Raw genomic sequence first — 19,310 nt, forward strand, 5'->3', positions numbered from 1 at the left:
GGCACATTGCGCGGGAGAGATTCGATATGTCTGTAGATATGCCCAGCCCCGTGTCCAGATCTGCTGCCAGATGACCTGCAATGGAAGGAACTCTGGGTTCCCCTCCATTTCGTTGCGGCTGACCTTTTTCTTCTTCTCTCCCACAGCACATCATCTACTCTGTGAAATTTTTTATCTCCTATGCAATTCCAGATGTATCCAAAAGCACGAAGAGCAAGATCAAGAGAGAAAAATACCTAACGCAAAAGCTTCTTCACGAAAATCACCTCAAAGATGTGACAAAAAATATGGGGGTCATAGCTGAGAGGATGGTGGAAGTGGTAGATAACAATTTACGACCCAAATTAGAATAAGAGCTTTATGTTCTGAGAAGCACTTTACAGAATTTAACTCCGTCAAAATATATTATGAATCACTAATGAGGATGTCTGAGTGAAAACACTTTGGCAAATAGGAGTCTTAGCTATTGCCATTTTCATATAGATTATTTTTCGGTTTCAGCCAGCCACGCAGGAGCTGGAAAGTGCGAAGCTTAGATCAAGAAGTGCATAAAACTAATCACCTGGAAAACCAGAAATGTTACCCTTTTTTGATAAATTTGAATTTCAGTAACACAGAAAAAGTCTCTTCGTGTGCTTAAAAACTACCCCTTCCGAAGCAGAATGGATTTCTGTCCCTCCGTCTGATTATTTTCATTTCTTTCTGTTCTCAAGCACATGGTCCCCTTTAAGGCAGTGTTTCATTTCTTCACTTAGCCAAATCTGTGCCAGAGTTCTCTTTCCCTTACAGTACTTTTGTTAAAGATGAGACATGCTTCCCTTTGTGTGATTAAAAATAGCTAACTCAGAATTTCAGTTTGAATGCCATATTAAGTGGCAGATAGACTCAAGAATTCACAATATGTCGGTGTGTTAGCACATCCCTACAGAAAACGAAACCTCACTTAGTAAGAGGGAATAGTTTCCGTCTCCAATTTGGCCTATCTTTTCATCTCAAAGAAACACACTTAATGGATCGGAATAAAGATAGCAAGGTTCTGAAGTGTATTTGTGCTAATCCGCAGTGACACTTTTTATCTTCCAGGAGCACTCTTAGAACATTCTGTGCCTAATCAGTGTTGACTGCTTTGCAGATCTCAAGGGAGTCAGATGACAAAAGTAGGGAAAGTTATAGATTCAAATAGAATTGTAACTCATATTGACCAGAATAATTAATGTACCTCTTCTAAAGATACGTAGTTTCTTAAAATTACATTTTTATCAACATAATGGTCCGGAAGGACAAGCCCATCCGTTTGCCACCAGTTTCCTTTTATGCATTAGATCCAGGAGGTACAGCATCACAGATCACAGGCATCGCCAGGAACCGCTCACTGTGCAGCCACTGTGACATGAGGGTGCTGTGCACACGCGCTTAAGAGTACAACCGGTGCCCTAATTGTGAGGCGCTCAGGGTTCCCTGCGTGGGGAGCGCCTTTTCCACAAGGATTCCGGGTATCCAAGTGATGAGCCTACCAAAGCATGTGCCATGGTGAAGGTGGTTCCCTGCAGCCTCCATTCCCTTGTTCCCAGCCCAGTAACTTGTCTGTAACTGCACGCACCAGGGGAGTGGTGGGGAGAGGAGAGAGGCAGGGATAGACCCGCATCACTCCCAATCCAGAAGAGACACTCTGGTGTTGATTTGAGCTTCCAGCCTCCCTCAGGCTGCGGTTTGGTCACAACCCCTTCCCTGAACTGCACATAACTTCCCGCTGAATGCCTGCACCACGCACATGTTGCCTTCAGGTGGTTCAACTCAGCAGTCTTTACTGTGCTTTACTGCCTTTCAGGTGCAAGTCCCTCTGGTAGGCTCCGGACAAGACACGGGGCCTCACTGCTCACCCTTGACTGGTAACGGGGGAGTGCCGGGGGTAAGAGAGGGTGGCTGGCACTGGGTTCTTACCGGGTGGACTGCCACCCACTGGGGTGCTGCTACATGCCCAAGTGCCATAGGAGCCGAGCCACTCAATCCCAGCAGCAGAGGAAACCTGTTGCAGCGAGCAGATTTAGAGGCTCGATATAATAGAGCTGCTTAACTCAAGGCCACGATTCTAAGTGCCTGCCATGAATGTTCAAACAGACCCAGAAACCAAAATCACTATTTATGTAGGATTCATCAAAGCAGTATCCTGAACTTTTGCGTTGTCCCAATGGACAAGGGACAACATTTCACTAACTTTCTTGATCACATTAACAATGTGAACGAGTGCTCACAACAGGCCGCACGTGCTCTGACTGCACAGGGAGTGAGAAAGGAGTTTTGTCCTGGCTTCTCGTCCTGCCCAGACTGGGTGCAGCTGTTCCTTTCCCTGCTCACCTGTGACGCCGCTCCCGGAGTGGCATCACTTCTGCCCCTCGTACCTCAGCTCTTTGAAGCGCAGGACTATCTCCTCATGTTGGATTTGCCAACTACTCACTGTTTATGGGAGCGTAGAGAAGGAAATGTTTTTTTGCCTTATCTCCTTGTATATAAACTAGAACTTTAAAAAGTATGCATGTGTGTTTTTCATAAACCATCTTTCGTAAATTGCCTTCATAGTTTAAAATGTGCTTTTGTGGACAGGAGGGGGAGAAACTCTACATTTTTAAAGGCAGAAAATACGTGTGACACTGCCAATAGTCCCCTAAGCAGCGAGGTAGTGGGGATCCGGGGTCACCTGTGACACCACAGTGTTAATGGAACTCTAGTGCTGACTTGTCAGTGTGAAGACAAATGTGGGACTGTGTCTGCAGGCAGTCACTGGGCTGGATCTGTAAATGTAAGCAGCAGCACCCCAAGAAAAAGGGGGTGTGCGACAGTGCCCCTGTGAAAGGAATACCTAGCCCTAGACCTGCCCAGTGTTAACCACTAGAGAACGTTTCATTTTATATCCTTTTGTAATGCCTGTGAATTTTAACATTGAAGCATTAGACCAAAATACTCAGGAGATTTTCCTTTAAATATCCCTCAAATATTTTAGATGTGTCAATAGAAAGGGAAAGCTATCGTTTTTGTTTGAAAACTAAGCAAGGCCATCTTGTAAACTGTCACCAAATGCCTTTCCTTGTAATTATCCGTGGGTGCATCTTGGATTTCAGAAAACATTAATTCACCGGGGGGGGGGGGGGGGGGGGGGCGCGGGGAGGGGATGGGCAGAATGTGCTCTGTTATTGAAACACTGCTTGTACCATTTTCTCATTGTGCCTATTATATGTTAAGATGTTTGAAAACTTAAAATGTATGAGCAGCTTAACGAAAGAACTGAAATACACATGATGCTTTCATACACTGTGGCATAAGATGTAAAGTTTGTAATGTTTTGTGAATTTCTGTGCATTTTAATATTCTTTTATAATTATAAGCATTTTAGTAAATTCATTTTTAAAAACAGCACTGTGGTCTACTCTGTCTTCGTGTTTTTAAGGAGAGCATATATATCTCAATCATCACCTAGATAACAAATGTGTGCTTTTGTGTAAATGATATTTTTTCACAGCCTACACTTACTTTAAACATGACTTTTCTGGGAAAAAAATTGGGTGTGGGTTTTCAGCCACAACTGCTAAAAACCAGTTGTTGGGATTGAGCCCTGCCCAGGATACCAAGCCTGAGACTAGGTGGGAGCTGAAAACCAGCCCACCTCTGCTCACCACACCAGGTACGCCGGAGTCAGGCTGCATCAGCAAGGAGGAAGAGGCATTTTTCTCTAAATACATAAAGTTGGCTTCTGTATGCTAAAACCATGATTGCAGGGGACAGTGCCCCTCAGAGAGGGCAAGTCGCTAATAATCCCAGAAAGGCTCTGAACCTGCTGTGGCCCTGGGTACAGAAAGGGAAATTACGGAAAAGAAAATAACATCTCATAAAAATCAATGTTTTTATCCTGTACAACATACCCAGATTTTAACTCATTCCATGTATATGTGTATGTATTTGATTTGTTTAGCCAGCTTAAATCTCATTGGGCTTCCAGGAAAACTCTGTAACTGGACCAACAGGAAGAAGTCTTTTCTGATCCTTATGTGACACTCTTGAGACCAGCACTAATGTTATTCTCACCGTTAAGTCTTTTAAGTTCAGCAAATGGCTGACCAGAAGTTCATTTTGTAAGCTAAGAAACCCCTCTCATTTGCAGGGGATGAGGAGATCTTAAATACAGTTAACGCTTCAACAACTCCTGTTTGACCTTGATAGGTCCACTTATATACAGATTTATTTTTATAATTTTTTAAAAATACAGTACTATAAATGTATTTTCACTTCCTTATGATTTTCTTAACATTTTCTGTAGCTTACTTTAAGAATACCGTAACATACAAAATCGTTGTTATTTGGGCTTGGCATCCTGGTCCAAGATGGCAATATGGGAGATCCTGAATTCATCTCCCTCCACAGACACACCAAACCAACACCTATCTTAGAGCAATTTCTCCTGAAGAACAGGACTGATGGAACGAACTTTTGCACAACAAAAGACCATGAAGAGAATAGCAAGAGACCCAACGACCTGGTAACAAATGGAGCTGCCATCCTCATTGCAAACCGTAGTGAGGAGGGATAGTTCAGAGGGACCCTGAGTAGATTCATCTGCCCTTGGACACGAGAAAAGGCCACGGTTTACAAAGGCAACAAGAAAATACACGAACCAGCCCTAGAACCCTGTCCAATAGCAGGGGAGCTGCTAGAACTCTCTCTGGGTCAGAGGTACTGGTGAGCCCCATGGTTTGCATTCACCCTCCACCATGACAGCACAGACAAGAGCAGTCAGGGTGTCCTAGCCAGCCTGCAGCGAGGCCCAGACCCCTAGTCCACCAGCCTCAAAGGCCAGGGGGCACAGAAAACCACTGCTTAAAAGGGCAACTAGAATATAAAGGATCCAGTCCTAGAATTCTGCCCAATAGAGTTGCTGCTGAAACTCTGAGATGGAGAGGCTGGTGAGCACCATGGGTGACATTCCTCCTCCACTTGACAATGTGGACAGGGATGGGGTCTGGGTACATTAGTGAGCCTACCATATCGGTGAGCTCCAAACCTACACCAGCCCCAGATGTCCCACCAAAGTGGCCCCCTTCATGGAGCACAGCAGGACACTGGTCAACACCCACTCCAGCTCCAGCCATCTCACAAAGGTGATACAGGTGCAAAGCACCCCAGAACACTCCCAGCTCACACCACTCTGGTTCTAGATGACTTGCCAGGGCACCCCCAGCTCTCACTTTGGGTCCAGACAACTCACCAGGGGGCCCTTTGTGCAGAGTGCCCTGGGACACCACTCCCTACCCAGCCATGCCCTAGCTACACTGCTGTAGTGCCCCTGCTCACCAGAACACTCCGATCCACAGCCACCCTGGCACCCTCTACATGCGGACTCCCCGTCTTGCACCAGCTTTAGCATCAGCTCTTCTGCTGGGACACCCTCTGTGCAGAGAGCCCCTGGACCCCCCCCCCCCAACTTGCACTCACTTGAGCTGTTGGGCAGTTTATCCCTCTACAGAGAGGCCCAGGACTGCCCTGGTTTGTGCCCACTTCACCTCTGGCCATCCCACCAGCATGGTCCCACTCCAAAGTCACAAAAACCACAGTTCCCACCAGCCAACTAGCCAAAGTCACCAGGCATACAGTCTATACAGGGATGACCATGTACAAGATCATTCCTTGTAGTTCAGGAATAGTAGTTCTAGTATTGTTCTTGAAAGAACAAGACAAAACCTCAGGAAAAGAACTAAATGAAATCAGATAAGCAATATGCCTCATAAAGGGTTTAAAGTGATGGTCATAAAGATGCTCACTGGACTAGATAGAAGAGTTGATGAACTCTGTGAGAACTTCAACAAAGATAAAATGTAAATACTTGAATAAAATATAAATCTTAAAGAATACAATAACTGAAATAAAAAATACGGAGAGGGAACCTCTGGGACACAGCAAAGGCAGTCATAAGAGGAAAGTATATAGCAATCCAGGCCTTCCTAAAGAAGGAAGAAAGGTCTCAGATACACAACATAACCTTATGCCTTAAAGAGCTGGAAAAAGAACAGCAAATAAAACCCAAGACCAGCAGAAGACAGGAAATAATAAAGATTAGAGCAGAAATTAATACCATTGAAACAAACAAACAAACAGATCAATGAAACCAGAAGCTGGTTCTTTGAAAGAATTAACAAAATTGATAAACCATTAGCCAGTTGGATCAAAAAGAAAAAGGAAAGGACCCAAATAAGTAAAATCAAGAATTAAAGAGGAGAGATCACAACCAACACAGCAGAAATAAAAATAATAAGAGAATATTATGAGCAATTATACACCAATAAAATGGGCAATCTGGAAGAAATGGACAAATTCCTAGAAACATATACACTACCAAAACTAAAACAGGAAGAAATAGAGAATTTGAACAGACCCATAACCAGTAAAGAAATTGAATTAGTAATCAAAAATCTCCCAAAAATCAAGAGTCCAGGGCCAGATGGCTTTCCAAGGGAATTCTACCACACATTTAAGGAAGAGTTAACACCTATTCTCCTGAAGCTGTTCCAAAAAACAGAAATGGAAGGAAAACTTCCAAACTCTTTCTATGAAGCCAGCATTACCTTGATTCCAAAACCAGACAAAGACCCCATTAAAAAGGAGAACTAGAGACCAATTTCCCTGTTGGACATGGATGCAAAAATCTTCAACAAGACATTAGCCAACCAGATCCAATAATACATAAAAAAATTATCCACCACAACCAAGTGGGATTTATACCTGGGATGCAGGGCTGGTTCAATATCTGCAAAACAATTAATGTGATTCATCACATCAATAAAAGAAAGGACAAGAACCACATGATCCTCTCAATAGATGCAGAGAAAGCATTTGACAAAATACAGTATCCTTTCTTGATAAAAACCCTCAAGAAAATACGGATAGGAGGATCATACCTCAAGATCATAAAGGCCATATATGAAAAACCCAATGCTAATATCATCCTCAATGGGGAAAAACTGAGTGCTTTCCCCCTAAGGTCAGGAACAAGACAGGGATGTCCACTCTCACCACTGTTATTCAACATAGTATTGGAAGTCTTAGCCTCAGCAATCAGACAACACAAAGAAATAAAAGGAATAAAAGGCATCCAAATCAGCCAGGAGGAGGTCAAACGTTCACTCTCCACAGATGACATGATGCAGTATATGGAAAACCCAAAAGATTCCACCAAAAAACTGCTAGAACTGATTCATGAATTCAGCAAAGTTGCAGGATATAAAATCAATGCACAGAAATTGGTTGCATTCCTATATACCAACAATGAAGCAACAGAAAGAGAAATCAAGGAATCGATCCCATTTACAGTTGCACCAAAAGCCATAAAATACCTAGGAATAAATCTAACCAAAGAGGTGACAATCTATACACTGAAAACTATAGAAAGCTTGAAGAAGACACAAAGAAGACACTATAGAAAATTGAAGAAGACACAAAAAAATGGAGAAAGATTCCATGCCCCTGAATAAGAAGAACAAATATTGTTAAAATGTCAATACTACCCAAAGAATCTACATATTCAACGCAATCCCTATCAAAATAACACCAGCATTCTTCACAGAGCTAGAACAAATAATCCTAAAATTTGTATGGGACCAGAAAAGACCCCGAATAGCCAAAGCAATCTTGAAAAAGAAAACCAAAGCAGGAGGCATCACAATCCCAGACTTCAAGCTGTATTACAAAACTGTAATCATCAAGACTGTATGGTACTGGCACAAGAACAGACACTCAGATCAGTAGAACAGAATAGAGAATCCAGAAATGGACTCACAAACATATGGCCAACTAATCTTTGACAAAGCAGGAAAGAATATCCAGTGGAATAAAGACAGTCTCTTCAGCAAGTGGTGCTGGGAAAACTGGACAGCAACATGCAGAAGAATGAACCTAGACCACATTCTTACACCATACACAAAAATAAACTCAAGATGGATGAAAGACCTAAATGTAAGACAGGAAACCATCAAAATCCTTGAGGAGAAAGCAGGCAAAAACCTCTTTGTGGCCACAAAAGCTTCTTACTCAACACGTCTCCGGAGGCGAGGGAAACAAAAGCAAAAATGAACTATTGGGACCTTATCAAAATAGAAAGCTTCTGCACAGCAAAGGGAACCAATCAGCAAAACTAAAAGGCAACCAATGGAATGGGAGAAGATATTTGCAGAAAATATATCAAATAAAGGGTTAGTATCCAAAATCTATAAAGAACTTATCAAACCCAACACCCAAGAAACAAATACTCTAGTGAAGAAATGGGCAAAAGACACGAATAGACACTTTTCCAAAGAAGACATCCAGATGGCCAACTGACACATGAAAAAATGCTCCACATCACTCATTATCAGGGAAATGCAAATGAAAACCACAATGAGATACCACTTTACCTACACCTGTCAGAATGGCTAACATGAACAACTCAGGCAACAACAGATGTTGGCGAGGATGCAGAGAAAGACGATCTCTTTTGCATTGTTGGTGGGAATGCAAGCTGCTGCAGCTGTTCTGGAAAACAGTATGAAGGTTCCTCAAGAAACTAAAATATAATAACCCTATGACTCAGCAATTGCCCTACTAGGTATTTATCCAGGGGATACAGGTGTGCTGTTTCAAAGGGACACATGCACCCCAATGTTTATAACAACATTATCAACAATAGCCAAAGTATGGAAAGAGCTCAAATGTCCACTGATGGATGAATGGATAAAGAAGATGTGGTATGTGTATATATACACACATATGTATGTATATATATATACACACATATATATACATATATGTACATACATATACACACACACACAAAATGGAGTATTACTTGGCAATCAAAAAGAATGAAATCTTGCCATTTGCAACTATGTGACTGGAACTAGAGGGTATTATGCTAAGAGAAATTAGTCAGAGAAAGACAAATATCATATGACTTCACTCATATGAGGACTTTAAGACACAGAACAGATGAACACAAGGGAAGGGAAGCACCAGTAATATAAAAACAGGGTGGGGATGAAACATAAGAAACTCTTAAATAAGGAGAACAAACAGAAGGTTACTGAAGGGGTTGTGGGAGAGGGAATGGGCTAAATGGGTAAGGGGCATGAAGGAATCTACCCTTGATATCATTGTTGCACTATATGCTAACTAACTTGGATGTAAATTTAAAAAATTAAATTAAATTAAAAAATAAAATAAAATGTTATTCATAGAACAATAAGCACCATGCATGTAATTAAATGAATTATATATACATAATTAAATTAAAAAATACACAGAAGGAATCAACAGATCAGTGGATGCAAAAGAGACTAGCAATCTGGAAGATAGGGTAATGGAAAGTGTCCAAGCTGAACAACATAAAGAAAAAAGAATTTTTATTTTTTTTAAGAAAAAAGAATTTTTAATAATAGGCCAAGATAGATCTTGGACAACATCAAGTAAACAAACATTTGCATGATAAAGGTCCCAAAAAGAGAAGAAAGAGGAAGAGACAGAAAATTTATTTGACAAAATAATAGCTGAAAATGTCCTTAACCTGGGGAAGGAAACACACATCCAGGTTCAGGATATGGAGAATTCCAAACAAAATGAACCCAAGGAAGTCCACACCATGAGCTACATTAAATGTTAAAAATTAAAGACAAAGAGATAATTTTAAAAGCATCAAGAGAGAAGCAACTAGCTACATACAAGGGAAACCCGTTAAAGCTATCAGTTAATTTTCAGCAGAAACTTTGCAGGCCAGAAGGAAGTGGCATGACATTTAATGTGCTAAAAGGAAAAAAATTACAACCAAGAATACTCTACCCAGCAAGGTTATCATTAAGGAAAAATTAAAGGAGATATAGTGTTTCTAAAGACAAAAACAAAACAGTTAAAGGTGTTAATCATCACTAAACCATCCTTATGAGAAATATGTAGGGACTTCTTTAAGTAGAAAAGAAAAAGCCATATTACAAACAAACAAAACTATGAAAGAAAAAAATGTCATGAGTAAAGCAAACATACAGTAAAGGTAGTAGGACAGACACTTATAAAGCTAGTATAAAGGTTAAATGACAAAAATAGTATAAACAATTTTATCTAAAAAATTAGATAAGGGACTAACAATAAAAAGATGTAAAATATGACAACTAATATATAAAAATGGAGGCGGAAATAAAAATGAAATTCTTTTAGAATGTGTTTGAACTTCAGAGACACCATCAACTTAATAGAGAGTGCTATGTACTTAAGATGTTATATATGAATCTCACAGTAATTACAAACTGAAAACCTATAATAGATACAAAAAGCTAAAGCAAAAAAGAAAAAAACCAAACCATAACACTAAAGAAAGTCATCAATCACAAGGAAAGAAAGGAAGAAAAGAAAAAAGGAACAGAGGAGAACTACAAAAACAACAAGAAAACAATTAACAAAATTGCAATAAGTACAAGCCTATAAATAATTACTCTAAATGTAAATGGTCTAGGAGAGACCAACATGGCAGAGAAGTAGGGGAATCTGAAGTTCCCTTGTTTCTCAAACAAAGCAGTGTTGAAGCCAAAGGACTTTGAACTCCAAGAGCCCAGGAGGCAAAGACACAGAGTTGCTTCCAGAAACTCACCAGGACAACCTGATGGGCCATAGGTGTGTTATTGCAAATGGGGAAAGATAAAATGAATAGAGAGGGATCCCCTTCTGCAGAGAGATAAAGAGAAGAGAAAGAGAGGCTGGGGATGCACAGGACTGTATATGGACAAGAGAAAAACCTCAGACCAGGATGGAGAAAGATCCAATCTCTTAACTGCACAGCTTTCTCCAAACTGGGGCCATCTGCCGGATTGAGCACCTGGGGAGGAAGGCAGCCAGCCCCAGGCTCGGTGGCTAGGTCAGGGGTGCAGTCCACAATAAGAGAAAGTGATCCCCTCCCTGGAGTGATGTGGAACAGGACAAAGACTGCCTGCGCCCACCAGCCAGAGACCATATATTGGGAGGCATGGAGCCGCACTCCTCCAGTACCAGGGCACACACAACAGGAGTTTGAAACCCAGCCAAGCCCCAGGGCCTGGGAGTCAGCAGAGCAGGACAAACTGCCTCATTTGAGCCACGGCACAGTGAGGACAGCTTAAACAGAGTGGCTTGGGACACCTGGTCAGTGGAGGAGAGACTGAGGTGTCGCCATTTTTCTCCCCATGGCCACCAAAGTGGGGCTTCAGACAACAGACAGTGGGCCCACAGTGGAGGCGGGACTGGCCTATACCAAACCACACTCCTCCATGCCTGGTAACTGTGTATGTACTAGAGCAGGATGGATGCTGAGGAACCAGACAGACCCTCCTTCAGACCAGTGCTGTTGCATTGTCTGGCTTAATTCTCAGACAATCCTTATTATATACATATATTCTTCCTTCCTTTTCTCTTTCTTATCTCTTCCCTTCTCTAGTCTGGTTACTCTAGTTGTTGGTTTGTTTAAGCAGACATGTTTAATCCATTCTCTCAATACATGTTCTACAGCTCTTTTTTTTCCTTTCTCTCTCTCTGGGTTAAGCCATATAGTTTCCCTGTCTGGTCAATTTTATTTTCTTTTTCCCCGCCTCCTTTATTTTCCTTTCTCTCTCTCTGGATTAAGCCATATAGTTTCTCTATCTGGTCAATTTTTATTTTTTTTCTTTTTCCCCACCACTGTCATTTCACTTTTTATATGGGATAAGGCCTCTTCGATAAGTACTACCTCCACCCTGTTTACTTGTAGCTGGTGTTCCTGGTTTTGTGTTTTTGGGTTTTTTGTTTGTATGTTTCTGTGTTTTTGTTTTCTGTTTGTTTGTTTTCCTTTCCAGGGCTACTTCAGTGAACAAATCAAAGCACACCTGGTGGAGGGTCCAAAACATCACTACTAGTAGGGAGATAAAGTAACCAAAGTCACAACAGAGAGAAAGTAACACTCCCCAAAACACACCTCCTGAAGGGCCAGGCCCTGGGCAGTGTATGATCCCCTCTTTAATATAGTAGTGCTTGCAGGTGCAGGCCACATAACAAGCTTTTAAAACACACAAGGGACAGAAAACTAGCCAAAATGACAAAATGGAAGCATTCCCTTCAAAAGAAATTCCAGCTAAAGAATAAATGACAGCTAAAGATTGCTCAAAACAGATATAAATAATATAACTGAACAAGAATTTAGAGTAATAGTCACAAGATTAATCACTGAGCTTGAAAAAAGCATAGAAGACAGCAGAGAATCTATTGTTGCAGAGATCAAGGAACTAAAAAATAGTCATGATGAATTTAAAAATGTTGTAAACGAGGTGCAAAATAAACAAGAGGCAGTGACAGTGAGGGTTGAAGAGGGAGGGGGAGAATAGGTGAAATAGAAGATAAAATTATGGAAAAAGATGCAGCTGAGAAAAAGAGAGATAAAAAAGTTCTGGATCATGAGGGGAGAATTAGAGAACTAAGTGATTCAATGAAATGGAACAATATCCGTATCATAGGAGTTTCAGAAGAAGAAGAAGAGAGAGAAAGGGGCCAAAGGTGTACTTGAACAAATCATAGCTGAGAACTTTCCCAACCTGGGGAAGGAAACAGACATTGAAATCCAGGAGGCACAGAGAACTCCCTTCAGATGTAACTTGAATTGATCTTCTGCATGACATATCATAGTGAAACTGACAAAATACAAAGATAAAGGGAGAATTGTGAAAGCAGCTAGGGATCAACAGGCCCCAACCTACAAGTGTAGACACATAAGGTAGTAGCAGACCTATCTACTGAAATTTGGCAGGCCAGAAAGGAGTGGCAGGATATTTTCAATGGGATGAATAGGAAAAATATGCAACCAAGAATCCTTTATCCAGCAAGGCTGTCATTCAGAATAGAAGGAGAGATAAAGGTTTTCCCAAACAAACAAAAACTGAAAGAGTTCATGACAACTAAACCAGCCCTAAAGAGAACCTAAGGGGTACTCTGTGAGTGGAATGTTGCAAAGACCACAAAGGACCAGAGACATCACTACAAGCATTAAACCTACAGATAACACATTGACTCTAAACCCATATCTTTCAATAATAACCCTTAATGTAAATGTACTAAATGCTCCAAAAAACATAGGGTATCGGAATGGATTAAGAAAAACAAGACCTGTCTATTTGCTGTCTACAAGAGACCTATTTTAAACCTGAGGACACCTTCAGATTGAAAGTGAGCGGATGGAGAGCCATCTATCATGCTACTGGATGTCAAAAGAAAGCTCGAGTAGCCATATTTATATCAGACAAACTAGATTTTAAACTAAAGGCCTTAACAAGAGACCAAGAAGGGCATTATATAATTATGGGGTCTATCCATCAAGAAGAGCTAACAATTACAAAAGTTTATGAACCGAATTCAGAAGCATCCAAATATATAAAACAGTTAATCACACACATAAGCAATTGGTAAGAATGTGGTAATTGGAGGGTACTTTAATACTCCACTTACAACAATGGACAGATCATCCATTGGCCCTGAATGATACACTGGACCAGATGGGTTTGACAGATATATTTAGAACTTTTCATCCTAAAGCAGAATACACATTCTTCTCTAGTGTACATGGAACATTCTCCAAGATAGATCACATAATGGGTCACAAAACACCCCTCAATAAATATAAAAGACTTGAGATCATACCATGTACACTTTCAGATCACAATGCTATGAAACTTGAAATCAACCACAGGAAAAAGTTTGGAAAACCTCCAAATACATGGAGGTTAAAGAAATCCTACTGAGGAATGAATGCATCAACCAGGCAATTAAAGAAGAAATTTAAAAACACATGGAAACAAATGAAAATGAAAACACAACAATCCATACCCTTTGGGATGCAGCAAAGGCAGTCCTAAGAGGAAAATACATTACAATCCAGGCCTATCTAGAGAAACAAGAAAAATTCCAAATTAAAATCCAACAGCACACCTAAAGGAACTAGAAGCAGACCAAAAAAGAAACCACAAACCCAGCAGATGAAGAGAAATAATAAAGATCAGAGCAGAAATAAACAATATAGAATCCAAAAAAAAATAGTGGAACAGATCAATGAAACTAAGAGATGGTTTTTTGAAAAAATAAACAAAATTGACAAGCTCTTAGCCAGACTTTTCAAAAAGAAAAGAGAGAGGACGGAAATAGATAAAATCACAAATGAAATGAATTTATCACAACCAATCCCTCAGAAATACAAGCAATTATCAGAGAATATTATGAAAATTTATGCCAACAAACTGGACAATCAGGAAGAAATGGACAAATTCCTAGACACCCACACACTACCAAAATTCAAACAGGAAGATATAAAAAATTTGAACAGACCCATAACGAGCGAAGAAATAGAAGCAGTTATCAAAAATCTCCCAACAAATAAGAGTCCTGGACCAGTTGGCTTCTATCCTTCTCAAGCTGTTCCAAAAAACAGAAATGGAAGGAATACTTATGGACTGACTCTATGAAGCCAGCATTACCTTGATTCCCAAACAAGACAGAGACCCCATAAAAAAGCAGAACTATAGGCCAATATCCCTTATGAACATGGATGCAAAAATTCTCAACAAGATACTAGCAAACCGAATTCAACACCATGTAAAAATAATTATTCACCATTATCAAGTGGGATTCTTTCCTGGGCTGCAGGGCTGGTTCAATATTCGCAAATCAATCAATGTGATACATCATATTAATAGAAGAAAGGATTAGAACCATATGATCCTATCAATAGATGCAGAAAAAAACATTTGACAAAATACAGCATTGTTTCTTAATACAAACCCTCAAGAAAGTCAAGATAGAAGGCACATACCTTAACATGACTGAAAAGCCCACAGTTAATATCATCCTCAATGGGGAAAAACTGAGAGCTCTCCCCCTCAGATTAGGAACGCAACAGGGATGTCCACTCTCACCACTGTTGTTTAACATAGTGGTGGAAGTCCTAGCATCAGCAATCAGACAACAAAATGAAATATAAGGCATCGAATTGGCAAAGAAGTCAAACTTTCGCAAATGACATGATACTCTACATGGAAAACCCAGAAGACTCCATCATAAGACTCCTAGAACTGATACATGAATTAAACAAAGTCACAGGGTACAAAGTCAATGTATAGAAATCGGTTGCATTCTTATACACCAATAATGAAGCATCAGAAAGAGAAATAAAGAAACTGATCCCATTTTCAATTGCACCAAGAATGATAAAATACCTAGGAATAAACTTAACCAAAGATGTAAAAGATTTGTATGCTGAAAACTATAGAAAGCTTATGAAGGAAATTAAAGAAGACACAAAGAAATGGAAAAACATTCCATGTTCATGGATTGGAAGAACAAATACTATTAAAATGTTCCATACTACCCAAAGCAATCTACACATTCAATAAAATCCCAATCAAAATTGCACCAGCATTCTTCTCTGAGCTAGAACAAACAATCCTAAAATTTGTATGAAATCACAAAAGACCCCAAATAGCCAAAGTAATATTGAAGAAGAAAATCAGGGCAGGAGGCATCACAATCCCAGACTTTAGCCTCTACTACAAAGCGGTAATAATCAAGACACCATGATATTGGCACAAAAACAGACACATAGACCAATGGAATAGAACAGAGAACCTAGAATTGGACCCACAAACATATGGCCGACTAATCTTTGACAAAGCAGGAAAGAACATCCAATGGAAAAAAGACAGTCTCTTTAGCAAATGGTGTTGGGAGAACTGGATAACAACATGCAGAAGAATGAAACTGGACCACTTTCTTACATGATACACAAAAATAAACTCAAAATGGATGAAAGACCTAAGTGTAAGACACCTAGAGGACCTTGAAGACCCTAGAGGAGAAAGCAGGCAACAAGCTTTTTGACTTCAGCCACAGCAATTTCTTACTCAACACATCTCCAAAGGCAAGGGAAATAAAAGCAAAAATGAACTATTGGGACCTCATCAAGATAAAAAGCTTCTGCACAGCAAAGGAAATGATCAATAAAACTAAAAGGCAACTGACAGAATGGGAGAAGATATTTGCAAATAAAGAACTTAACCAAACTCAACACCTGAAAAACAATCCAGTGAAGGAGAGGGAAGAAGACATGAATAGACACTTTTCCAAAGAAAACATCCAGATGGCCAACAGACACATGAAATGATGCTCAACATCACTCATCATCAAGGAAATACAAATTAAAACCACATTGAGATACCAGCTCACACCAGTCAGAGTGGCTAAAATTAACAACTCAGGAAACAACAGATGCTGGCAAGGTTGTGGAGAAACATGAACCCTCTTGCACTGTTGGTGGGAATGCAAACTGGTACAGCCACTCTGGAAAACAGTGTGGAGTTTCCTCAAAAAATTAAAAATAGAACTACCCTATAACCCATCAATAGCACTACTAGGAATTAACCCAAGGGATACAGGAGTGCTGATGCATAGTGGCACATGTACCCCAATGTTTATAGCAGCATTTTCAACAATAGCCAAATTATGGAAAGAGTCTAAATGTCCATCAATTGATGAATGGATAAAGAAGATGTGGTTTGTATAGACAATAGAATACTACTTGGCAATGAGAAAGAATGAAATCATGCCATTTGCAGCAATGTGGATGGAACTGGAAGGTATTATGCTGAGTGAAATAAGTCAGTCAGAGAAGGACAGATATCATACGTGTTCACTCATATGTGGAACTTGAGAAACTTAACAGAAGACCATGGGGGAAGGGAAGGGGAAGAATAGTTACAGAGAGGGAGGCAAACCACAAGAGACTCTTAAATACAGAGAACAAACCGAGGGTGGATGGGGGGGTGGGGGAGAGGGGAAAATGGGTGATGGGCATTGAGGAGGGCACTTGTTGGGATGAGCACTGGGTGTTGTATGTAAACAAATTTAATAATAAATTATATGAAAAAGAAAGAAAGAAAGAAAGAAAGAAAGGAAAGAAAGAAAGAAAGAAAGAAAGAAAGAAAGAAAGAAAATGTATATGTTCTAAATGCTCCATCAAAAGACATAGGGTCACAGAATGGATTTAACAAACAAACAAAAAAAGACTCCTCTTTATGTTGCCTACTGGAGACTAACTTCAGACCTAAAGACACATACTGGCTAAAAGTGAAGGGATAGAAAATGACTTTCCATGCAAACGGGAAGGTGGGGGTGGGGGGGAAAAAAAGCCAGGGTAGCAATACTTATGTCAGATAAAATAGACTTTAAAACAAATACTGTAACAAAAACTATAACTGTAACTGTAAAAGAAGGTCATTATGCAATGATAAAGTGATCAATCCAACCAGAACATGTAACAACTGTAAATATCTACACACCAAACAAAGGAGTACCTAAATACAGAAAGTAATTTTTGGCCAACAAAAAGAGAGAAATTGACAGGAATACAATAATAGGAAGAGACTTAAATACTCCTTTTACATCAATAGATAGATCACCCAGGCAAAAAGGTCAATAAGGAAAGAGTGTCTTTGAATAACACATTAGACCATATGACCTTACACTTATATACAGAACATTCCACCCCTCAAAAAACAGAATAAACATTCTTTCAAGTCCACATAGAACATATATCTATATGATAAATCACATATTAGGCCAGAAAATAAGCCTAAATTTAAGAAAGTTGAAATCATATCAAGTATCTTTTCCTACCACAACAGTATGAAGCTAGAAATCAATTACAAGAAAAAACTGGAAAAAACACCACATTGAGGCTAAACAACATGCTACTAAACAACTAATTGGTGAATGAAGAAATCAAAGAGGAAATCAAAAAGTATGTGGAGACAAATGAAAATGAAACAAAATAGTCCAAAATCTTTGGGAAATAGCAAAAGTAATTCTAAAAAGAAAGGTTATAGTTATACAAGCCTACCGCAAAAAATTTTTTTCAATTAATCAATCTGACTTTACCACTAAAGGAGCTAGAGAATAAAGAGAAAATAAAGCCCAAAGTTAGTAGAAGAAAGGAAATAATGAAGACCAGACTAAAAATAAATGACAGAAGACTAAGAAAAAAAAAAAGAAAAAGAAGGATGGAAGGAAGGAAGGAAGGAAGGAAGAGAAGAAGGGAAGAAATGAAAAGATCAGTGAACTCTAGGGTGGGTTCTCTGAACAGATAAATAAAATTTATGAGCATTTAACCAGACTCAGTAGAGGACCCAAATAAATAAAACCAGAATGGAAGGGAAGTAACAACAGACACCACAGATATACAAAGTATTCTAAGAAGCTACCATCAGAACTTATATGACAACAAATTGGACAACCTAGAAGAAATGGATAAGTCCTAGAAACATACAATCTCCCAAAAGGAAACTAATAAGAAGCAGAAAATCTGAACAAATTACTAGTAACAAAATTGAATCAGTAGTCAAATTTCCAAAACAGAAAAACAGAAGTCCCAGACCAGATGAATTCACAATTGCATTCTACCAAACATTTCAAGAAGAGTTTATACCTATTCTCAAAGTATCCCAAAAATAGAAACAGAAGGAAAGTTTCTGAGTACATTCTACAAGGCTAGCATTGCCCAGTACCAAAACCAGACAAAGATACAACAAAAACAGAAAACTACATGCCAGTATCCCTGATGAACATAGATGCAAAAATCCTCAACAAATATTAGCAAACTGAACTTAACAATACATTAAAAGAAACACTCACCGTGATCAAGTGGCATTTATTCTGGAGGTGCAAGAATGGCTCAATATTCACAAATCAATCTACATGATATACCTCATCAACAAAAGGAAGGATAAAAATCATATGATAATCTCAATAGACACGGAAAAAGCATTTGACAAAGTTCAACATCCATTCATAATAAAAACTCTTCAATAAAGTGGGTTTACAGGAAACATACCTCAACATAATAAAGGCTGTCTATGAAAAATCCACAAGTAGCAACATATTCAGTGGTGAAAAACTGAGAGCTCTTGCTCTAAGATTAAGAACAAGATGAGGGTTTCCACTCTCACCACTTTTATTCAAGATAGTACTTGAAGTCCTCACCTCAGCAATCAGATGAGAAAAGGAAATAAAAGGCATCCAAATTGATAAGGGAGAAGTAGATCTGTCATAATTTGCAGATGGCATACTATACATAGAAAACTCTAAAGAATCCACCAAAAAAAAAAAAGCAGTAATCAATGAATTCAGTAAAGTTTCAGGATACAAAATTAATATATAGAATTCTGTTGCATTTCTATACACTAACAACAAAGTAGCAGAAAGAGAAGTTA

General features: G+C 39.3%; 1 protein-coding gene across 2 annotated transcripts in view; it reads left to right on the forward strand.

The window, feature by feature from the left end:
- The window catches only part of ANO6 (anoctamin 6), a 200,186-nt gene extending 196,778 nt beyond the window's left edge, over window positions 1-3,408 (forward strand). For both annotated transcript variants that reach the window (XM_078449926.2, XM_078449927.2), the window contains one exon: window positions 147-3,408. In XM_078449926.2, the coding sequence (XP_078306052.1) occupies window positions 147-353 (207 nt within the window). In that variant the 3' untranslated portion in view covers window positions 354-3,408. The remainder of the gene's footprint in view (window positions 1-146) is intronic.
- Window positions 3,409-19,310: the final 15,902 nt, after the last annotated feature.

This window comes from Panthera onca, chromosome B4, assembly GCF_046562875.1.
Source record: "Panthera onca isolate mPanOnc1 chromosome B4, mPanOnc1 haplotype 2, whole genome shotgun sequence".
Lineage (NCBI taxonomy): Eukaryota > Metazoa > Chordata > Mammalia > Carnivora > Felidae > Panthera > Panthera onca.